Source organism: Ambystoma mexicanum, chromosome 6p (assembly GCF_040938575.1).
Source record: "Ambystoma mexicanum isolate Mex_15411 chromosome 6p, UKY_AmexF1_1, whole genome shotgun sequence".
Classification (NCBI taxonomy): Eukaryota; Metazoa; Chordata; class Amphibia; order Caudata; family Ambystomatidae; genus Ambystoma; species Ambystoma mexicanum.
The window spans coordinates 1,467,121,814-1,467,146,898 of NC_090935.1; the positions used below are offsets into that span (position 1 = coordinate 1,467,121,814).

The 25,085-nt window shown below is 44.4% G+C and overlaps 1 protein-coding gene across 11 annotated transcripts in view; it reads right to left on the reverse strand.

The window, feature by feature from the left end:
* The window catches only part of RUFY3 (RUN and FYVE domain containing 3), a 735,957-nt gene that overhangs the window by 389,661 nt on the left and 321,211 nt on the right, over positions 1-25,085 (reverse strand). For all 11 annotated transcript variants that reach the window (XM_069626287.1, XM_069626282.1, XM_069626286.1 and 8 more), the window contains one exon: positions 11,487-11,588. In XM_069626287.1, the coding sequence (XP_069482388.1) occupies positions 11,487-11,588 (102 nt within the window). The remainder of the gene's footprint in view (positions 1-11,486; positions 11,589-25,085) is intronic.

A 25,085-nucleotide genomic window follows, 5' to 3' on the forward strand; every position in this document is an offset into this window, starting at 1 on the left:
AGACGTCAAAGCAACAATTGCTATTTGTTTCAATCTTTCAAAGTTCAACACAAATCCAGGCCTAATCGACCCTCCTTCTGGTTTGCATCACCAGCTTACTTGCAGTGTTCCTTCTTGGCATATTTTACAATGTATGGCTTTCACACTTTGGGGCTCCCTGGTCTAGATTCAGATGTCAGACAACACGGTCCACCCAACACAGGTCACACAACCAGGATACCTGGGCTCTTCAGCCCACATAGGTTCTATGGCACTGGCTCCTGTGTATCAAATCACCTTCAGTTAGTTCCTCTGGCTTTATGTGCTGCGTTACACTCCTCTGGCTTCCCCTTTGTTCGCCTCATGGCTCTGCCATCATGTGTCACGTACATAGAGGAAGGGTCAGCCTTAACACCACTTACGAACTCTATAGGAATAAAGAAAATCAGTATTTTAAATTGGTCTGCTGCATATGGGGCTGCACATTGGTTCCTTATACTGAGGCTGATCAGAGTACTGATGAAGTCAAAACAGGGGAATAGGAACACGCCTCTTGCCAATCTTTGGCCTGGTCGCACTGCATTTAGCCCACGCAGTTTCTTCTGTTTTTACCCCCATGTACGGATTCACCTTCACTTGGCTTCTTTTTGTTGGGTTCTTGGCTTTATATACAGGTTCACACTCTCCTAGCTCCTCTTTGACAGACTCTTGGCATTGCCATTATGTGTTACACACCCCTTTGCCAGTCTTTGGCCTTTTAGCACTGTGCTCATTCATAAAGTTCACTTTGTTGTGGTTTATGCCCCAATATATACATTTAAAATAAATACATTTATGCAAAATGTATGCCCCACCTTTCTGTTACACTCTTTCACACTTGTGCTCTTTTATGTAGATTGCTTTCAATTGGGCACTTTACATTTTGTCTTTCATCCGTTGTTAGTTTTGCCCATATTCAATATACAACTTGTTTATGTTTCAGGTTTTCATTCAGTTCGGTATTCAATATGGATATTGTAGCTTTGTTTCAAGTTTTTATTCCATTCGGAATTCAATAAGCATTATACGGCAGGTCCTTCTCTATGCGCAGCCTTCCCGAGGCACCCCGGCTTCGAGTGACCCTCCCCAACACTCACTGGTTTTCCAGCGGCTCCTGCTGCCTTCAATCTGCTTCTCCCGTCGGCGGGCCGTCCTCTGCGAGCCCCGCTCTCACTCCGGGTATTCGCCTGCACACGCCAGTGACTGCACTTCCCCGGCATGGATGTGGATGATGCCCCTTTTTACCTGCTTGCCCGAAGGATCAGCAACACGCTTCTCAACACGGAGGCCCTCATACCTTAACTTGCCTTGGTCGCCATAGCGCCTCTGTGCATCGGCCGGCGCCCAGGCTTCCTCGCAGGCCCCACCACGGCTTCCTCCTCACGTCTTGGGTCTCCTGCTGCTCTCTCCCACACAGGTCTCCCTGTTGCAGGTGTTCACAGGTTTCCTTTTATACACCTGCAACCACTTGACAGGTCGCAGGTGTGGACTCATAATTAGACTTGCCGGACCATAGTTAAAGGGACATGCTTGACTTTAAGGCATCTTCTTCGTCCCAGTACCAAAGTGGAGAAATTAATTTCGAGTGTTCATTATTCTTCTTCGCCTCTTCCTCGTCCCAGTACTTGGGTCAAATGGGGGAGAGGTTTTATTGTAGTCTACAAATGCTGGGGGAGGGGTTGGTTGGTCGTCAATAAGAAAAGGGGGATACCATGTCTCGCCTGTGGGCACCCCACTCCCAATCTCCAAGGACCCTCCACCCAGGCGATGCTCCCTCGCTTCTCCACTCCCAGCATCAGGATCCAAGAGCGATGGCCTTTCCCTGGCCACCTGAGTAGAGGATCCAGGGAGGGGAAAGATTGTTGGGAGGTTGCGGGGGGGTGTCTAGGAGTGGGAATACCCTCAGGTTCATCACAATAATTAAGAAAAATGCATTCACTGGATTTTTTAGTTCGAACAGCCATCTGGCCTTTTGTTGGTTACATTCGGGCCGATCTTTGGTGCACTTCAAAAGTAAGGACTGGGACAAGAAAGAGGAAAAGGGGGTAGTGTCTGAATTAATTACCTGCAATCTTCATTACTACTAATCCTACTCTTCCTCGTTCCAGTAGTTACACTCACTTCACCTGCCCTTGCTGAGTTTAAAATCATCAGCTCTACAGTTGGTATAAACACGAAGAAGATTGAGCAAGAAGGATCACTTCATATCATAAAGCGTTAGAAGGAAGCAGGGTTTAAAGAAAAAAGTTAGTAAAACTATCCCTGGTCAGAAGGCGGACTGCCTTCAAAAGTAGTAAAATGAGGAAGAGTAGGACTACGGAAAATGAAGATTACAAAGTAGTCCAGGCACCACACACAAGGCTCTCTAGTGAGACACCAGCTATTGGTGCACTGAAGGGTGGCCCTATTAACATTTACTACTGCCATTAGAGGATACAGTGTTAAGTCCAGAGTTTGAATCCCTCCACCTTCTATTCTATCCAATAAACTCAGTGAAAACTTTGCAACTGAAAAAAGTATCCCACAGATTATCACCATTCCAAACTCGCATCTGCCAGCTAAAGATACATAATATCATCCAAACTCAAATCATGTCTTATTAAGCTTTTGCAAAACATAGGCCAAACGCAATACTAAAGTCAAACCTGTTTGCCCAAATATGGAGAATAATTATATCTTAGATATTTTCCACAGGTTGAAATGAGCAGCAACAGTAGCGAGCGGTGTTCCACTACTTTCATTTTCCGCTGTTAACAGCTCCACTACTTTTTGAAACCATTTTCACCTTTCCGGAACTGTTCTTTGTGAAGTTAAAGCACACTTCCCCATTTTACCACTGGATATCAATTACAGCCAAACTGATATCCGTTTCAACTCAAATGGCTCTCAACCAGCATGACTGCAACGCTTGAAAAATTTGTTGCACGTTGCTCCCTTAATTCCTACTCTGTCCCCTGCCAGAGTCATGCCTCCACTACTTTTTTAGTACACTTCTACCACTGATATTGTCTCATGTTATACACCTCTGGCTAGGTTCAAAGAGACTGTAGGGGCTCAGTTTTGGGACGGGATGGCATCCTTCCAGCAGATAAGAAACGTGATCTCTCTGCATGCCCTCAGCCACTGAAACAGGATCACACAGATTGGCATTGTTGCCACCACTTTTTAACATTTGGTTGACTCCTTTCCTTCGATGGTTTAGTGCTTCTTTGTTTGTGGTCTAAAACTATGCCAATGACGCCTAACTTCTGTTGAGCCTAGAAAAAGGAATCCTCTCACTCACATTCTCTCAGACTGTCTTCTGACAATTCATGGATTGATGCAAGATACGTTTTCTGAAAGTAAGCCCATATGAATTAGATCTTCCCATTGGAAGTCATATTCCTGTACTGCTCATTTCTGGCATTCTCAATTAGGAACCTTTCCAAGTTGGCCTTCAGGTAGGCATTCTCATCGATACAGACACATCAATGAAGCTCAGGTCAGCACCATCACTAGAGGGGTTCTCAAAATGTAAAGAACGTTCCCCTGATTGACCTTGACAGATTGTCTTCAAGCCATTAGATTGCTAGCCCCATCTATTTTAGACTATGCCAACTGCTTATATTTCAGACTACCAGAATTCCTGATCTCATGCGTCTAGTGGCTTCCGAATGCAACATCTTGGCTTCTGACGAATATGTAACATTTTGAGCCCATCCAGTCATTTTTGACTCCCTCCAATGGCTGCCGGTAGAATGCCGGATTAGGTGAAAGAGTTTATATATGCTCACAGGGCCTGAATGAAGAAGACCCGCTGCTCTGGCAGGCAATGTTCTAGAAATATGTAACGAAGAGGAATTCAAGATCTTTAACTCAATTTATTTATTTTATTTTAATGTGATATAGTTTTATAAACAAAAACTTTACACATAATTCAATATAATTAACCAATTACACAATATAATAAACAACATTTACTTAATCGTCATATACAAATAATCATCCTCTATTCTCCACATAACTTCATCAGATAACTCATTTTCATACTAATAAATACAATATAGAAGCGTTCACTACCTTTAATTCCTCATATACCTGCGCTATATGAATTAATGGATAGAGAGGTACCATGGTAAAATGTAATATATCAATCTAGCCATTAGTCAGTCACCCCGTTAGTCATTCCCTCAAACAGTCAATCCCCCAAAGCCGAATTATCCCCTGCCCTGTACATAAGGGTTACTAAGCATCAATCATCAGTCGTTCCTTTGTGAGCTTTGAGTGGGGGAGTAACTATTCCTCAAGTTTTCCCTTAACCATATGCCAAACTCTATATAAAGCCAGATGTAAACTTGCGTTCAAAGTATTAAGACACATTAACCAAAAATCTTTCGACTTGATGTGGTCTAAATTATGGACATAACTACTATAGTGCTTCATATAAATTAGACTCAGTCTGGGGCATAGCATAAGGACGTGTCTCGCCGTTTCAGGTGAGGCTTTATTCTTACACATCCTACAAAACGCTCTGGTTTAGGAAAGGCCCGTTAAGGTCCTATCACAGTTAACACAGGTAAATGATTGATACGCAAGAGTAGTATAAAGCGTCTTAAATTATCCGAAGGGCATAAGTTCAAATATCCTTGTGCCCTTCTTTAGGTGTAAAGTAAATGAGATATAAACCCATAGCTGCGTAGGCTTTCAAGATGTTTAAAGTTGTTTTGCCAGTCCCACATTTTTAATCGCTCTCCCATTTGGAATTTCGAGTATTCAAAATTATCACCCCAATTGGGTGTCCACTCGATAATCTCAAAAAGAGTGGTCATTGCTCTCACAAGCTTAATCTGTTTGTTCCCAATTATGTCCTCTTTTACCGTCATCAATAGTTGATTGGTATTATTCATATGCATCTTAATGAAGAGTTCAGCTCTTTTCTTTAAGACTAGTGCTTTAAGGGAGAGTAGGCCTAGTTCTAATCTCAATATCGCCATCGGTACTCCCTGTGGTAGACCCAAAAGCTTACGCCAAAATTTACCTTCCAATATTTGGAGCCAATCAAGGTTAAGATCAACTAAGGCTTCCAGTCCATAAATCACCATAGGTACCAAGCATTGGATGTAAAGTTGGCGGTCCGCCCAGATAGAATATCCACTCTGGTTGTGAGAGAACTTGCATATCATAGCGGTTAATTGGGCCGCTTTTATTTTGCGATTTTGCACACAGGATAGAAAATTTCCACTAGAGTCAAATTCCAATCCCAAATATTTATAGCAGTAAGTATATTGAATTTCCATACCTCTAAGCATCATTCTAGGGCGGCTCACCTTACCATGACTATACAGAATCAATTCTGTTTGTGAGATTTATCGTGAGTTCATTCACTTCCGCATATTCCCAGAGCCTCTCAGCCATGCGTAGAATTCCGCTAAATGTGTGGTCAAAAATAACCACATCATCTGCATAGGCCATAACTAAGCAATGTTGGGTACCGACTTTGGGGGGACAATTGCGCACCTCACGTATGTATTCAGGGATGTCAGAAACGAACAAATTATACAATGTGGGAGCAGTGATGCATCCCTGCTTCATCCCTCTAATTTGTTTATCGCCCTGGTAATAGATCCACTTCCATCTAACTTCAGATGAACAGAGGTATTTTGGTGCAGGATTTGTAGGTAATGGAGCAATCCTTCAGGGCATGCCATTCCATTCAGCTTCCTCCACAATTTCTCTTAACAGTATCGAAAGCCGCCTTAAAATCAATATATAAAGCATACAAAGGAGGGTTATTAGCCGACAGGGCTTTATCTCTGAGACTATTCATAATAAGTAGGTTATGCGTAGTTGAGTATCCCGTTCTAAATCCGCTTTGAAAGCGGTCCAGGATACCTGACTTTTCTGCCCAAGTCTGCAGTCTCTGTAGGAGTAAAGAGGCAAATAGTTTACCTGAACAGTCTAAGATAGAGAGCAGACGGTAATTTTCCAGATCAGATCTGTTTCCTTTTTTAAATACCGGTACTAAAATTGTTTTTTGCCAAGTCTCAGGTATTCTGCCCTCTTGTAGCACCTTTTCAAAGAGGATTTTTAGGAGGTTTGCCCAGAAGACTGGATTATTCTTCATGAGTAGATTAGAGAGACCAATCGGACCAGGTGCCCGAGAGGCTTTGAGTTTAGAGATCTTATCTATAAGCTCTTCTAGGTTCACCAGGAACGGCAAAGGGGCTTGTGTTGATATACGAGATGTTTCAAAGTTATCAACAACAGTCCCATTTCGCTTCTCAAGAAAAACTTACCCATTCCTCAGCATCGATCGAGTTTATTTGAGGAGTTTCCCTGCTACCCCTCGCTTCCCCTAGAAGTGCCCAGATATTACGAGAGTTTCTCGAGCGAATAATCCTCACAGTCTTTTGCCAACATGCCAGTTTTTTTCGACCTTTTCCATTGTTTTAACCATGACCTATACCAGTTTTTTATCTCTTTGGTCTTGGCATGTACAATAATAAGGGATTTTGTATTAGCTCTGATTTTACGTATCTCACCTCCAAGTATGCGTTTAGCATCTCTTATTGACTTATCATAGGTCTCAGTCGAACCCTGTTCTCTAATAACCAGTAATGATTTTTTGGTTACATATTTACCAGTGAAGTTATAAATACACCCTTCCAGATCCCCCATAAATAAATTAGCAAACATGATATGATAATTATTATCCCAATCACCACAATCCCGGCAAGCTCTAGAGATGTTTTTCTCGGACCATATTAGTCGAGATATAGCATGATTAACAAGTAAACTTCCCGTCGCCATTATTAGAGGTGATTCAATAAAACTATTCAGGGTTAGACTGAGACCATTATGATCGCTCCAGTCATTATCTACAACTCTCATGTCATTAACCAGGGATGCCACCTCGGCACTAGTGAAGAAATAATCGAGGGTACGCTGCGCAACTCCCGCTCCCCATGTACAGTGCCCCGGGCGGTCACTCATAGTTCTTCCATTTAGACATTCCATATAACCACTTCTTCCCTTCCTCATCACTGTAGTTATGATGCATTAGAGAGTACAGATATAAGGAGTTATTATTAGTCGTGCCTCCTTCTCCTTTGACAAGACAATTAAAATCACCTGCAACGATAATGAGATTGCTTTTACATTCACTCTTCCAATCACTCAGCAAATCATGCAGCCTATCTTGGATTTGATTGCTCACCGATGCGTCATCGGGGTTATATAGATTGACCAGCAATAGCTTAACCCAATTGTCCTTAATTAATATAACCACCTCCACTGCATTAATATTGTCCTCTAATTCGATGGGTATTTCTCTGGAAGTTATAGTTTTCCCTACCCCAATCATCAGTCCTCCAAATGGTCTTCCCATTTGCCCTTTTTTGGCAGGAGTGTGGTATAATTTATAACCATCTATCACAATCGGTGCAATCAGCCACATTTCTTGTAACATAAAAAAAGAGTAATTCATAATAAAAGGTAGTGACCCATCAGTTGCAGTAAAATGTTTAAAACCCCTAGTGTTCCAGGACAGCAATGAGCAAGTTCAGGGTTTGTTTATGGCCAGAGGTAAAGCCTCAGCTAGCCACTTAAGCGTGTTCTGAATATCGCTCATTTGTACTTGTTAACATCCACACCAACCCCACCTGCGCCTCTGTTTTCGAATCAGCTTTGCGGAGGCCAAAACCGTACAATGCAGCGCCGTTACATTCGGGTTGGTGGTACACAGGCTCCACAAATGAAAAATCTTCCGACCTAATAACTCTTAATTGAGGTATTAAGTGAAGTTTTTCAAGTATAGCCACTTGTGGTAGCCACTTGCCGCAACATTTCTGATTCAAGTTCTTCACAATACAGATCTCGTTTTTTTCTCTGGTTTTGTCTCTAGCTGGCACTGGTCTTTCCCTCTTCGAGTTCGTGCTTTCATAAGTACTGTTTAGACTGTTCCTTTGTGGGGTGGAGAATGGATTGTCCATGACAGTATGATTGCCAATAAGAATAGAGTCTTGACAAGCGTTACTCACTGCTGATATTTCTTTGGACTTCTCTGGCAATATCCAGCTCGTGAGTGTTCCCAAACCCTTTCTTTAAAGTTTCTTTTCAGCGCCCTTTTTTTTTTAGCCTTTTTTGATTTTTGCTGAGGATTTGCTGTATTAGGGAGTGGGGAAGCCACCTCCACCGGAACGTTTCTTAAAGCAGCTCTTTGCCATTCTGCGCTGTTTTTTGGTCAAATGGATGGGTTCTTCTTTTGTAGAAGACTCATCTACCTCCATATTAGTTGGAATTGCCAATATTTCAGGCTCGTTTATTTCTTCGGGCTCCTCTTCATAAACTGAACCTGGGCCAGGTAAATTCAGCTGCAGAACAGTATTTACGTGTATTCTCCCACATAATTTGAAGAGAATTTTTAGCGCAAATTGTAGGGAAGAGAGAGACGCCTGCAGATCAGTAATTGCAGCAGAATTCAGCAACAATGATTCATTAGATCGATCAGCATCGTGCTTCCCAGGCTGCTCCATGTCAATCAAAAGATTGGGTGATTCAGACAGTCAGCACATACAGGGAGTCCTCAAGGGGGTATTTGTTGGCTGCAATACCTGCGCCTCAACTGTCATACTTATAGCTTTCTGTATTGGCCCCGTCTTAATATTCCCCAACGCATCAATGTTTGGGCGGGGGGAGCCATTGATTTCTGTATGGACAAACATAAGTCAAGTAATGAGTTATTATCTGTGTCGTCAAAGTTCGTCAAATCCAAGGGACGACTTCCATTATGCATTACCGGGTGTATCTCCTCAATATGTTCGGTGGTGCGTACTTGTGGGATTTTTTCAAATAATGCCGGTATGGTGCCTCTAACGTTGGCTGGGGTATTTAAACAGTCCTCCCCAGTCACGTTATTGGCAGACCTACTAGGATTGCTTGTCTTACCTTTCCTCAGATTGTAAGACGTTTTAGCGCTACGCACTTTCGGCGGCATATTAACTCAGGAGGAGTCAACGCGGGAGTCTTCACAGTCAAATTCACAGGTGAATAGTTAGCACGAAACCTATCCGCTCAAATACTCCGGTGCGGGTGGTCAGATCACAAATAAAACACCTGCGCACAAAGTATATAATAGCGCTAGTGGGATCAAAGGAGATTTTACTCCCCCGCAGTCTCCCCCAAGCTCATACGTATACTAAGATGTAATTACTGCACGACCGGGGTTACCACACCGCAGGAATCGTAATTACAGGACTTCTTGTGTGCTGCTGGTTGTGCACCTCTTCCGGGCTGTATACAGTCAAGGGTGGGTAGCCCCCGCCTTCCCACAAGTGACCACAAAGGACCACTTCTTAACCACTTCCGCTCCGCGCCGTTTTGCAGTAGAAGTAGGGTATGCAGCAGGTCCGAACAAAGCTCCGCCTCCTCGTAGAAAAATGGTGGAAAGACTCAGTTCACCTCGATAGTCTCCCACAAAGGACCAATTCTTAACCACTTCCGCACTTAACGCACTTTAGGCTGCCTGTTCGAGTGACAAGGCTGGGTAGCATGGGGGACCAAACCTCCTAGCGCGACGGCAAACCCTGTAGAATGGACTTGCTGTTACACAGAGGAAAATCAAACACCACTGTACCTTCAGGACAATACCTCTTGGCCTGGTTGCTGTCATGAATATACCCTCAAATCTTGGAGGAAGACCAGAATCTTTGCAATACCAATACAGGGGGCACCAGTCTTCCCATCCTGGCAAGAATGCCCACAATGAGATTGTTGAGGGATCGAAAATGAAGCCCTCAATGTAAAACTTCAAACTACCAGCTGTGGAGCTGCAACGGGGACAAGAATATGAAGTATAACATCGGGAAGTCTAAAAGGCACTCCCCTCCCCATCCTCCAGAACAGATTTTACCCAATTGACTTGGAGCAGTTTCTAGGCTTAAATAAAAGCAATTGTTGGCTGTTGTATTTCACTGACAGACATGAGTCGCAACACTGGTTGTCTTCTTCTATTGGGATCAGTCTCTCGGATGAGACTTATTTTGAGGAAAGCTTATTGCTTAGGGTCAATGTGGCAGTCACCACTTCATGCTAAGCCCCACTTGCCAAGTGTTCCAGATAGCGATAATCCAGGAGAAAACTGAATATAATTGCTACGCTAACTATGTAATGTAGAAAAGAAAAAGAATCGGGTGTGGGGCCAATTGCAGTCTCTAGAAACACAGCATCTTTTGTTGAGATGCTGGTCATGGCCTTGGGTCTCCCTTTTGCTAGTCAACTTCTATCAAGACAGGAATACCTTTCATCAGGACCTAGAGGGACGACATGCTTCCTCCCATTTGTATTTGAACTGCTTATTCACCGGCTTGGATGGGATGGGGGGGTGGCCCACACCAAGGTGCATGGGTCCAGGAGACCACGTAATGCTGGGTCATGTGGGGTGCCATAACTAACCTGGCAACAGACAGGCCCATTAACTGGTGGCAAATAACACTGCCCCAACACCATTTTCTCTTGACTAACTTGGGATGCATGGCTTGTACAGATGCAGTTATTATACCAGTACTTGTTTTTATGACTAACGCTAGGAAGCCACTGCAGCAGTGTCAGTGCACCATATAAAATCATATTAACCTTGTTCAGAATCAATTTAGGGACAAGTAATCAACCCCTCTAAAATGTCCTTTAAAATCCTACAACTCACTGCAAGAATGGCCAATACATTAACTAGTTGAGAGATCTACGTAAAGGTTTACAATGCCAGATACCAGCTGGGTGAACATTGGACGCTTAGACTAGGTAGATGTCAAAACCTCAAAAGGTTAACACCCACTGACGCACCAACCTGCCCTCTGAACCATCCGGGAGCCTTCAAAGAGAACATTCAAAGAGAATTCCAAATGTACACATGACCTTTTGTTATGGTTAAGGTAATTTCTTGTTCTATCAAATTCATTAATGCAGGATACGTACATTAGCTTGGAGAAAGTAACTTTAGGGTTCTTGTAAACAATATCGCTGGATGCTGACATTAACCCCCCACTATTAAAAAGACATCTATGGGTGCTTCTACCGCATCCTAATATGATCTTAAATAGTGCTTATGCAAGTTATACGATTTGGATTTATGGTCAATAACAGTACATTACAAAAACGATTATTGGCTTGTAAAATGTTCATGTGTGCTAAAGGTCTCTTCAAAAACAAGTCCTGTGAAAATAAGACACAGTCCAGTGTCATTTGTGGCTAAATAGACTTTTAGATCTGCTGTTGAATTTTCTTATGGACACTGGCATACAATTTACACACAAAAGGTACAAACAACCATAAAAACAGTCTTGGGTTCGCAAAGTCACTTGGCTCTGGTTAAACATTCCAGTGGCATCAGTGGAAAGGAATGCATTAAGGGACTGCAATGGAAGAGCTCTTCAAACATCTTCTAGTGCCTCGTACCTGCAAATGGAATAATCAAGAAAAGTAGAAAGACTCACCTCAGGAGATCTTTCCTGTTAATCAGAGCTTTCATATATTCTGAAAGTTTCTTCTGCATAAGTGCTAGGCGAAGCCAGGCTCTCCCTCTGCCCACGGGTGTCCTATAATGATCCAGAGAAAGTGTGTTATAAAAAAAAAGAAGTCAATTACTAGTGGAAAAGGTCCCCACATTTAGGTTGAACCGAACACATTTTAACTCTTAAAAAATTCAGACACCTGTGCCCAACCACACGAAAACCTGTCATATTGCGACCTGATTACTGTCATCCCAAGACTGTTTTCAGTCCTTGGCTTTCATTTGAGAAATCATTACCAATGTACAAGTTCAACTAGTTAAACTGGAGGAAAATCAAGACTACTTCTCCAAGAATACATTTGTTAAATGACATCCAACACTGTAAAGGTGATGACTGGGTAACATGTAGGCATTTAGTCACCCTGTCTTTATACCAAATTAAGTATCAATTAATTAGCTGATGATTCTAGCAAGTGCAAAGCTTGAAACTACAGAACTCAAAGAGCCAGAGTAATATACTTCTGGAAATACTAGGAGAGATGATGGTCCTGCTTTTTGGCTATACATAAAGCACTATCTTGTACTACACAGGCGGAATGCTCGGCAAACCGGTCTTTCAGAAAATGCACAATGAATTGACATGGGTACTATGCAGAATAATACACACACACACAAAAAAGTTTGGGTTCCGTCTTCCATTTTCAATTTATATCGATATAAGTGGTTTTGAAAAGTTAGAGTCCAGCTGTTCTCATAATTACATTCAAATTAGACTAGATCAGACACATTGCAAAAAGCACCAATAAATAATTATAAGCAGAGATCCTGTTCCATTATGGGATTCATTAAAAAAAAAAGAAAATTGTAAATTACGCGCAATAATTATGAGTAAGATACCACACAATTTTCACTACTATAAGTATTAAAGAACTGAGAATGATCGTTTAATATTGTGATTTTGTAAGAAACTAAATTTGTTCAGACAATGCAAATATGTTAATGCGTGAAGTCTCTTGTACTGCATACACAGCAGGTTTCCGCACAGCTTTAAAGATGGATCAGCTCAACCTGTGCCCTCAAAAAACTTGATGTTCCTTTGCATTTTCGATGGAGACAGTTTCTACCCAGCTGGGCTATTTTTTTTTTCTGCTTAGGATCTTGTTACAATCAGCAGGCGAAGGATCAAGACGGCAGGAGCACCACAATTACCCATTCACAATTGTTCTCCCTGTGACAGGTATTCTAAAAAGACCCACACCCAAAGTGTGAACCCTTTAGAAAAAAAGTATTTAAAAAGTAAATATGTAGTGCGCAAAGCAAACATCCGCTCAAGCACACCCTGGTCCATGCCATGCTGCAGATGGCTGCCTTTTCCAGGCTTCATGGTTTTCAACTGTGCTGGTGGTGTGCTAGCGAGGCTTGCATCGGACACAGCTTCTCTCCTTGTAAATCTCCTAAGTTTGGCATTTATTTCCAGGGGTCCACGTCTCAACCCTTGGACTCCCTTTTTCCTGCTACAGTGTCAGAGTGGTGGTAGACAAGACCATTCTCTTGGCGATACCATAACCGCAGGACCAATTGCGGGCAATGAAAACTCAGTGCCAGGCGTTACTTCGGTCTTCTGTGCATGTGGAGTACTCATACCTTACTGGGACTAAAAGCCAGCACTAAGTAAACTCACAAGTCAGCTGCACCATGCTCCTTACTGTTTTTTGCCATAATTTAGATTTACAGTTTTTCCACTTTTGGATTACCGCTTTGGATTTCATATGCTCTTGTCCCTCCTGATCTGCACCTGTTTTCTGGACATGTTTCTGCCCCCGTCACCTCCCTGTCAGCAGTGTGAGAAACCAGAGGCATCTCGCCCGCTAGTCCCCGAGGAGATCTCAAGGGGCCAGGGCACAGCCATCGCCTTTGGATCCAGTGTGGGTGAGATAGCCGATGGTGAGACGCAGTATTTCCCACATTTTTGTTAATCTACCCCATCAAATTTTTTTAGGATTTTCGGAAGTATTGGACATGTCACATTAATTGGGTCAGGCACTTTAGTTTGTGCATACACCGGATACCAATTAGCTATCATCACACGAATAAAAGGCAACCCCTAAAGACACACTCTGAGCAAGGTGGAACACGAGAACAAGCAGGACCTCCTGGACAAAGGCACACCTACTGAGCAGAGCAACGGACCAAGGGACGAGAGAAGTGGGCTGAAAACCCCATAGCTTCCCTACTGGAGGTCGTTGCCTCCGAAAGACCGCACAAGACGCATGGAGAAGGCCAGATCCCACATGTGAAGGTTGCATTGTGTTCCAAAGATGCCAGCGATCCTCCAGGGTGAACGGCAGGGTTGGGGAGGCAAGGTCAAGCCTGTTGTACTAATCTTGACCCGAAAATCAGAAAACAAGAAAGAAGCGCACACAGCCGGTAAGTTGGCAAGCACCATGAGAGACCAGTGTGTGTTAAAGTGAAGTAACATCATGTCACAAGTTAAGGCTGCATGCGTGCGGATGAGACATGAAGAAAAACAGACCCTTGAATGAACTTTAAAGTAAAATACAGCTGCAAAATCAGCGATACTATAACAGAGTGGTCCAGTGAAAGGAAGTAGCCCATTCGAAAGTCTCCATGAAGGGTGCATTGTTTGAAGCTAAAGGGCGAACAAACAGCAAGAGTGAAAGTAAATAGTGAACGTTGAGTTGAAGTGGTCTTGCGCTGGTCTGTAAAGAAAGCCATGCACATTCGAAGGACTTCGACATCAGAAAGTGGTCCGAGCCCGATTGAGGCAGACCCGAGTTATGTAAATCTTGGGGAAGGGAGCCCCCTTCCACCTTTGTGTGAACTGTACCGTGATAGGTCGGAGCCCAGCAGAAGGGGACATACGAGAACTGTGTGGTGAAAGGTCTGAGCCTGGCAGAGGGGTACCTTTGTGAACGTTTTGATTGAAACATTATTTTGAAAGTCAGAGAAAGGAACTTTAAACATGGAAGGCCAGGCGGGCCTCGATCCACATTTTTTAACTGTGTTAGAAGCGGAGCCAGAGTGTGTCATCCTGCCTACATAGATCGCCTTACCTCAAAGGATCAATGTGGGGAGGAGAGCTGGTTCAGCCACATTATCATTTGAACACTGACTTTTCCTTTTTCCATACATGTTCTCCTGTTTACACTTTTTGTACAAGAGATGGGGCAGGCATTAGGTTTTTGTTAGTATAGGCCATTTTGATTTGACAGACTCCACCAGGACTGTTTTGTTTATCGTTTGATGGTCAAGACTACTCCAATCTTAGTTATAAGGCAGAATAGGATTTTCTTCAACCCAACATTTTCAATAAAGGTTTTACAAATTGTATCCATTGTGTCAGTGTCAATACTTGTGATACCATGCCTTGCCTGCAGCAGCCGCTCTGCACCCTAGCTCTTACCAAACATGCTATCCCTATTGCGCTTGGTTTTTCCACCTTCATTTTGGCACCTTAATCTTGTTGGCCCGTGCCATTACCCCATCATTTTGTCACATGCTTCTGGACTTCGTTTGGTGCGTCCTTGTTAATCATGTTCTAGTGGACTTCGATCAATGCATCCTCTCATTGTCTGGTTGTGGACCTCTAGATATCCTTGTTCATGGTGTGCCTGGTGTCCTTTCTTCCAGCGTCTATTCAGCTTCACTTGCTTTATCCAGCAATGCATGGAGCACTTTCCCAATTCTTTAGGTCTCTTGCTGTGTAGCACTTGCATGCAGTTAATGTGCTGTGGTCAATCAGAATAAGGAGTGAAGAGGGAAAATGGAGACCAAATCCATGCCCCCGAACCCCAAGCGCCCCAGCGCACCCATGGGTGACAAATATGCTGAAACACACCCACTTCACCAACAGTGCAACTTCTATGCTACATTAGAATCAATGCTGCAATATCAGAATCTACAAACACAAAAATCCCTGTTTAAAGGCTTGCAAATGCCTATATGAATTAACATGGTCTAAATGCACAGTGTAAAGCTATGTTTCAGGAAAATTACAGCTAAGTTCATTTCACTCACTGAACACTGAACACTGGCTGCGGGAGCCTTATCAACATTCCTCGCAAAACAAGTCCGACCTGCCAAGGCCGCAAATTCAAGATAAAATTGCTTTCTGCAGACAGACATTTTTTAATTATCCACAAATGCGAATAAACCACGGCAACCCAGTGTGCTTTTTTTTTCTTTCTGGGAAAGAAAGACATTTTCTCAAGGACACGCACAACATTGAAACATAACTTGTAACAAGCCAGAGCCCAGGTGCAAACTGCTTGTTCAGCTAAAAAGTTATGGGAACAAAGTCACATTGCAACAAGATTAGAATTAGGTAATGGGGGCTGGCACAGCTAAATCAACCCACTGAGGCAGGAGGTTAATATCCAATTATCAGGCTCTCTATAAGGGCTACATATGTAACCCACCACTCTGCAGCCAATAACAGGAGGAGATAGGTTTCTGGGAGCTGATCCAATTCTGTGAGGTCAGCCTGCAGTGTGATTATAAAACTTACTTGCAAGACAGCCCCGGGGGAGACGGCGCCTGAATTCGCGGTGTGCAAAATGCTTTGTGTGTTTTTTCTTTTCTTCGCCTAGAAATAAATGCAGTTTGAAAACATGCTGCTGCCTGCTTGGCACTCTGTTGCATTTCTGGGGGCCATATGGGAGGTGTTGGGGCCTCCCATAGCTGGTGAGGGTATGGCTGCTGGCCCCCCACTGCCCTGGGGGTGGGGGGGGATCCAGCTTCTCCCCGACAAGTTGGTGCCCTCTGTGAGGCTCATTGTAACATGGGTAATTGAGCTCTGCCTGCGCAAGCTCTGCGATGGACTGAGCTCCCTGCCGCCGACTCAAGGAAGCTGTGAGACCCTCGCCTGCACCTGAAGACCACCGGAAAAACGCGTAACCGGCTAAAGGCTTCGGGGGCCACTTGGAAATACCCCGCTTGAGGGCAGGTGAGAGCCCTGCAGGAGAAGGGGTCCGGTGAAGCGCATTGAGGGAGTGTCCAGCAGTGGTGCAACTGCCAGTGCAGCATAGGAAAATGTAAGTAAACCAGCAACATGGGCTCTGAGGGGGGGAAATGTTTAAAGTAGAAATGTTAAAGTGTTTTTTTTATTTTTTTTTTTTTAGGGAGGGATTGTAAATTGGGTGGTGGGTGATTGTACATTGTCACAAAATTCAGCGCATTGGTAGTGATCGGCACGTGAATTGTAGTTGGGACTGGGGTGGTGGCAGTGGTCCCTTCTTGTGTTTTTGAGCATATTGGGTGGGGTAGTGACTCCCTACACATAGAACAGGAGTGCCGCGCTGATTGGTCTAGAACAGGAGTGCCGCGCTGATTGGTCTGGATGGTGATTTCATGTACGGGGTCTGGATTTCCTATGAATTGACGTTATAGATCAATGAGTAGATGAGGTTCCCTGCTAATTGAGCGTTTTAGTTCAGTGAGTGGATGATGTTTTCCCGCAGGAGGTAGCTAGATTGTTCCCGAGTGCGGAAGATAGTTGGCTGGTTAAGGTCCCCTGGTGAGGAGCGTATCATGCACTAGGCGACGCAGTGTGTGCAGTCCAATTATAAGAGTTTATTGTGGTTTACCTTGTTCCAGTTGAGACAGGAAGACAGCTGTGGGGATTGTGGGGTTTTATTTTGGGATTTTTGTGGGGTTGGGAGAAATGGGTTATTGTTCTGTGTATGCACATTTGTCTTTTCATTTGCATTGTGTTTTTAGTTTGGTGACGTCACCTTCAGATTGATGCATAAGGACACAAAGTTTTGATGGTGAGGAGATAGTGGTGTGGTTTTGGATTTGGAGAATAGGTGACCCAGAGGCGGTGTGTGGAAGACACATGCGCAAGATTGTGGGAGTGTGCCGGAGAAGGCAATGGTTTGGTGAAGATGGATTGCACGTGGAGTGCACTGGCTAAGGTGCGGAGCAAAGAAGGCTCACAGAAGTTGAAAAAAAAAAAAAAAAATGTTCAATTATCTTCTAACTTTTGCTCCCTGAACAGCGGACTACCGAAATTTTCGAATTGAATAGAGGTAAAATGTATCACACAATACAGAAATGACTCCCCTTCACTTGTTGTGTAGCACACAGCTTCCATGCTGAAATAAGTCAGTAAAACATAGTGTGCAAAGATTCAAAAGTACTGAAGGTAAATTAAAAAGACCATGGCTGCTCATAGGCGGCTTCTCCAGAAGCGTGCAGCAATCGCTAAGGACACACATACACAGCACTTACACGGGAATAGCTTTAAAAGCACATGTGCAGCAATCGCTAAGGACACACATACACAGCACTTACACGGGAATAGCTTTAAAAGCACATGGCTACAGTTGAACTGTGTGCACGAAGGAAAAGGAAAATGCGAGGGGTCAGCTGATGTTGAACAAACACGAGCAGAGGGAAGAGGGGACTCACCCTTCTGAACCTCCGGGAGTGTAATATTTGATGACACAGGGGCAGAGAAAGGCAGATGAGGACAAGTAGGCACAAAATAAATCATTCAAGCATGGGATGGGAGGGGCAGTTAAAAACAGCTTCAACACACACGCACAAGAATCACAATAGCAGTGTCAACAATCACCACAATATGAACCGCCCATGTGGGGAGGATACATGGGGCAGGATGGGATCATTTCAGCAGACACCACAAGCACCAATGCAGGTACTGTTACCACTACATGTACAGACACAACAAATGACAGCACCACTACCCCAGGACTGACTAGAATGACAACACAGGGGCACTCCACAGCAGCCAGCACCCATACAGAACACTGACACAATAGCAATGGTACCGGTTACATGACTGGGTGGGGTCTTCCTGATGGGGAACAAATTTTTCAAAGGACATAGATTGACATTATACCGCTAATAGGACAGCCCAAGACAAACTTGATTTGACTGACTGTGCCACACACACGCTCCACCTCCCCAACAGAGCGGGCGAGACGCGCGCCGACACACACTCACGCACACTCAATAATGCAGAGGTCAATTGCATAGGGGTGGTGATATGTATCAAAACATTTTCTTTTCTGGGTGACAGTGGGGCGACTAGGCCATGCATTAGGGAAGAGACATTTGTGACATCATGAGCAATGTGGATATGACCACCTTATTAACAGAGAAATCCATAACTTGTTAAACACCAGGCATACACATGTTGAAAGTAAGGAAGATTGTTTAAGAATAATGGGGGTGCACGGTACAGAGGGGGTGCATAATGATAGCGCATCACAAGAGAGTACATTTAGCTACATCTTTGAGCACACATCTTTCAGTGAGGAGACTGGGCTCATGAATACACGATTAACACAGAACAATCAAATGAGACACACAAGATGGAAGAAAGTGCACTTGAGGGGGGAGGCCTACATTTCATTGACAGTTCACCACAGGAGGAGAGAAATAGGGGTAAAGGGTGGATGATCCATGTTCCCAACAGAATTAATTTGGCGACAAAATAACAGTGCAAGTGGTACTGCCACTAGCGCTTTTGAAAATAACACTGGCACAAATGCATTAGCCAACACACATAGGGAAAGAGGTCATTGCTGCACGAACTGGAGCATAATGGTTGTATTAAAATTTGAAAGCAGATATTGGGGGGAGAAATTTATATTGTTTAAATGTAACAGTAATTAGAAATATATATTGTTTAAATGTAACAGTAATTACAGTAGTGGAGTAATAAAATACTAGATTAAATGAGTAATTAACAGAGTAGGTAGGCTTTAAAAAGTGGACATGGGGTGGGATAGAGAGAATGGGAGTAAATTGGTAGCGGATTTCATTAGTACCAGCTTAAAGTGCCTGCAGTTCACTGCGAGGCACGCCCTGAGAAGTGAGAGAGGAGCCATAGAAAAAAAAAAAAGATTTAAAAACCCTGCGATTATTTTAACTAAGTAACATGGTGCACTTAATTTAGAAACACAGCCACCCCATATGACAAATTTACCACCCTGATGTTTCCCTATTTAGCTTGTCAGTGCCTGATGCCCCACGGGACAAAGGCACGCACTATAAATAACTTATAACAAAAGCACAGTAAATACAAAGATCCAAAGGCCCATTTGTACACTAGCACCCAAATTGCATATATATGATCCAAGTGTGTAATGAGTATCTTCACAAAAATTAAGTGCCTACCCATTTTCTGGGTACATTCTGAATTGTGTAATAATTTACAGTCAGACCGCCATTGAACGCCACCAGGTGGTGACAGGATGGTGCATAGGTGTACCATTGGCTCCTCCCACTAGGACACTGAATAATGTGAGAGTAGTGCAGAGAGGTTAGGTCAAGAAAATGAAGAATATGTAAATTCTCAGGTCTCAAGCGCTTCCATTTCATTTCTCGCCAGATACAAAGGACCCAGGGCAGGCCTGAAGACAACGGACAACTAACACCCAATGGCTATGGACTACAGTGGGACATTATCCCCTCCTGACAGACTTTGTTAGAAGTGTAAGGCGTCAAGCCCTACAAAGCGGTGGCCACCCTGGCAACGAGGGAGCAACGATCAACAGGGCCAACGCAAGAGATTTTCATGAACTGCAAAATAGCACGAACTCTCCCGAGTTAGGGAAACATGGCCATCCCATGGTCCAACGCACACTAGCAACTAGAATAGGGACTGACACACGCATTTCCAAAGTTTAATTGAGTTTCATATTACATTTTTTGCACCTACAGCTGTAACACTGTTTTGTTTCTTCTCTTTTCCCCGCACATGCAGGTTGTTGCGTATGTATGCTGTTAGAAATGTGTAGGAAATTTCCTTAATGTTATCTTCCATTAGAAACTGTGAGGCCTACTGATTAAAACATTGTGTAGCATTCCCCACTCAATTGCCCACCCTATCAAGAACCTCAGACCCCTTAGAGCATGTTTCCCTGAAGTATATTTCCTTGCTTGCATTGAATAAACAGCCCAAGATTTTCCCTACCCATATTGAGAAATTTTGAAAACACGAAATGTCCAGGGGAAGGTTTGATTTTTGCCCTTAGTGATTGTTTAGTTCGCGGAGCTTGATGTTACTAACATGTACTAACGTATTAACGCTTTTCTTGCGATTTTCAGGCGGGCAACTTTATCATCTCATCAGCTGCAAGGACCCAGCAGCGTAAGTGGTTATGGGCACGCAAATAAGGACTTTTACCTTCACGATGTGACTATTAATGATGAACGAAAATATGGGGGTGGTACTTTGAAAATTAGTTGTAATAATGAGCATTACCGCTGTATCCCCTGCTAACATTCCCTAACCTAAGCAGGAAGAGTTACGGCGTCAGTGGGTAAGGAAAAGCTGCTGCTAAAGTAAGGAGAGTTAAAGGCAGACACAAGGGGAGTAAAACATACACATAACACACATATCAGAAGTGACCAACAACATGCACACATGTACAAAATTGGTAGGGACACCACTGGAGAGAGCTGTCCTGACTGTTCTTTAACATATGCCGGAAGAGAATTGATTACAACAGAAATTACTACAGCAGAGCACGACGCCCATGTATGACAAGGTGCGAAGAAGATTGCAAGGGAAGACAGCAACATTGAGATTGAAATAAATAAATAAATAAATAACTAATAAAAGAAGAAAGAAAAACAAAAAGAGAGAAGAAAAAATAAAATGAAAAAGACAAAAATATGATAAGTGCCTAATAGAGTGAGAGAAAAGAGCAAAGATGGTCACTGAATAAGGACGTATACTGTTAAGGTACCAACGTTATGTTACCAGCACAACAGTGACAAGAAGTGGACAATCATGCTGGATGCAAGAAGGTTGAGAGAAGTTGCGAGATGAGAGCAGGAACATCACTGCTTATGGACTACTATTGAGCACATGCATCCAAAGATCAAGAGAAACTACCACTGAATTGGGGAGGAGAGTGTTCATTGGTGCGCATCAGCATGCCCTTGTTGGTGATGACCAAGGAAGATGTGAAGAGTGACACATTCACCAAGGTGGAAAACAACGGAAGAAGAGAAACAGACAGAGAAGTAAAAAGAGGGGGGAATTACTTCTCGAGCGAGAAAGAAGAATGAGTGGGTGCAGTACCAGCATACCAAAGAATGATCAGCAAAAAATGCATCTGAAAAGAGAAAGCAAAGAACTAGCTAGTGCTTGCATGGTGATGGATGACATCATGACTGCCTGGTTGCTTGAAGGTGATAACGGAAGGACGAGTACCGAGCACAGCACCATTGTGCAAGATAGAGATACATTGCAAGAGAATAACAGAAGAAGATATCGGAATGCAAATAAGAGACATGGTGAAAGGAAGAGCCGGACTAAGATAGCGGTGCGCAACATGGTTCCAGCAGTAATAAAGGTGGCCACTCCCTGTGATCAGAGGAAGTACGAAGGGAAGTGAGTGTGGTGGAACACAGAAGGAGAACACTCCTATATGTACTGTTGATCAACAACAATGCAGAAAATTATGGACACTTCAAGGAATTGGCAAAGATATGCAGACCGGAAGGAGGTGAATGTTGCTTGGTGGTGTGGTCGACAAAGTCGACCAGAGGGGGGACTGAAGAGGGAAAATGGAGACCAAATCCATGCCCCCGCACCCCAAGCGCCCCAGCGCACCCATGGGTGACAAATATGCTGAAACACACCCACTTCACCAACAGTGCAACTTCTATGCTACATTAGAATCAATGCTGCAATATCAGAATCTACAAACACAAAAATCCCTGTTTAAAGGCTTGCAAATGCCTATATGAATTAACATGGTCTAAATGCACAGTGTAAAGCTATGTTTCAGGAAAATTACAGCTAAGTTCATTTCACTCACTGAACACTGAACACTGGCTGCGGGAGCCTTATCAACATTCCTCGCAAAACAAGTCCGACCTGCCAAGGCCGCAAATTCAAGATAAAATTGCTTTCTGCAGACAGACATTTTTTAATTATCCACAAATGCGAATAAACCACGGCAACCCAGTGTGCTTTTTTTTTCTTTCTGGGAAAGAAAGACATTTTCTCAAGGACACGCACAACATTGAAACATAACTTGTAACAAGCCAGAGCCCAGGTGCAAACTGCTTGTTCAGCTAAAAAGTTATGGGAACAAAGTCACATTGCAACAAGATTAGAATTAGGTAATGGGGGCTGGCACAGCTAAATCAACCCACTGACGCAGGAGGTTAATATCCAATTATCAGGCTCTCTATAAGGGCTACATATGTAACCCACCACTCTGCAGCCAATAACAGGAGGAGATAGGTTTCTGGGAGCTGATCCAATTCTGTGAGGTCAGCCTGCAGTGTGATTATAAAACTTACTTGCAAGACAGCCCCGGGGGAGACGGCGCCTGAATTCGCGGTGTGCAAAATGCTTTGTGTGTTTTTTCTTTTCTTCGCCTAGAAATAAATGCAGTTTGAAAACATGCTGCTGCCTGCTTGGCACTCTGTTGCATTTCTGGGGGCCATATGGGAGGTGTTGGGGCCTCCCATAGCTGGTGAGGGTATGGCTGCTGGCCCCCCACTGCCCTGGGGGCGGGGGGGATCCAGCTTCTCCCCGACAGGAGGCAGACATTTCACGTTGGTTTGACTCAGTAATGACTTTATTGTATTTCCAAAACCCTATACTAGCCCCAGAACTCAGATGACTATGCTAAGAAAAGGAAAAAGGGTACATGTCAGGATGTCAATAACAACATAGGGCCTCATCACGGGTCCCGCTATATTCTGGCACAATTTCTTCTGAGCGGAAATAGTGTTACTGCTGCATTGTGTGGCGGCATTAGCACCACATCAAAACCTGGTGGGAACACAAGCCCCACTCCAGCGGTAACGCTATTACCTCCTGGCGGAAACTGCGCCTAAATAAGACTTCCCGCTTAAACATCAACGCTAATAGCGCTGCTGCTGCGCAATTAGCACCGGCGGAAATTGCATCACCGCAACAGGAAGCATGGCAGCTGCCATCTTAAAAAAAACTCAATCCGACCAAAATCACCCACTTCCTTCAGCCATCCGGACCTGTAAGCCAGCCAAAAGGTCACAGGAGAGGACCTGAGGCAAGGTAACATAAAATCGACTTCGTAAACCCAAGTTCAGTGAGGGAGAATTGGCGGTCCTCACTGATGAGGTCATGACCCACTACGATGAACTGTACGGCAGAAGGCAGCGAAAAACATCAGGCCAGTGCAGGACAGCCATCCAGCATGCCATCAGCCAGAAGGCGACTGCCGTGTCCAGCATACCCCATAATGGGGAGGACTGTAGAAGGTGCTGGAATAACCTCATGGGCAGGGTACGTGGACTTTGTCCCAACACCGCCAGGAGTCCCTCACGACTTCCGGTGATACTGTAGAACCAATGGTCCCGACTGCCTGGGAGGAGAATAGCAGCACAGTCCTGGACATGCAGGGCATAGACTGAGTCAGAGGTGCAGAGGCCAGCAGTAGGAGGCGAGTCAATTCTCCCCCCTAACCTCCCCAGCACAAGTCCATGCACATAGGTTAGCCTAGCACAAGACGCCCAAGCTGGGCTGGCCAATCAGGCTGAAGTGATGGGGTGCCACATCAGCCACCCTCTACAGCAGCCATGGGGCAGAGCACCAAGGGCACCCCTGAGCATCACAGCATTGGGAAGGGATGGCAAGTGACTCCATCCAAGTGCCATGCACACCACACCCCTGCTGGTGCACCCTGTGCCAGCAGAAATTTGGTGTGCGAGTAACCATGACAATGCAGCAGTCACACCAACAAGTTGCGGGCCCAGTTGCCTGCCCCATGCTGGCATGGCAGACAAGCCACATGGAAGTACATGTCCCCCTAAACCAACATGGGTGCAGCTAGCCAATCACTGTACACCACAACGCAACACTGCTGGCTTTACAGCAGCGCCCCCATAGAGCCATGCCAGTGCCATAGACAAAGCCACCACACCCGCAAGATGTGTGCCACCCGGGGAGGGTATGTGGGGGCATGAAGGACCAACAGTATGCATGCTATACATCAGCTGCCTCAGCATGGACACCCTGCCCTACCCACACACAGGCCAAAGCTCAACGGGTCATGTGTCGCACACATTGCTGCAACCATCACCACAATGCTGTTCCGACATGCAATGTCCCCTGATCAACCATGCCCATCTGCTCAAATGTGTGGGATCCCAATCTGTACCATAGCAAATGTGTCTTGCATGTCAACACACGTGGAAGAACTATAAAAGACAAAAATTCTGATGTTCCTTACAGGGACTCACGCATCGGAGGACGATGAGGGGGAAGGCCCATATGAAGTGCCGCCTCCAGGCCCTCAAGGTCAGCCACCACCCCAGAAAGGCACACACAGGGTAGGCCTAGGCACACAGACTGCCGTGAGACATCATGATCCAGCAAGGCCAAGCATGCAGGTGGCACCGTAGGCCCAACAGCAACACAACAGGCCACCAGGAGTACCTCCAAGCCCATTGCACCCACTCCTGCAGCTGCAGTGTCCGCGACAAGAGGCCACACCTCCTGTCAGGGCGAGTGCTGAGTTATGAGGGGGGGCATAAGCCCACTGTCACTACCTGCAGAAAGGCCACAAACCCCTTAGAGCCC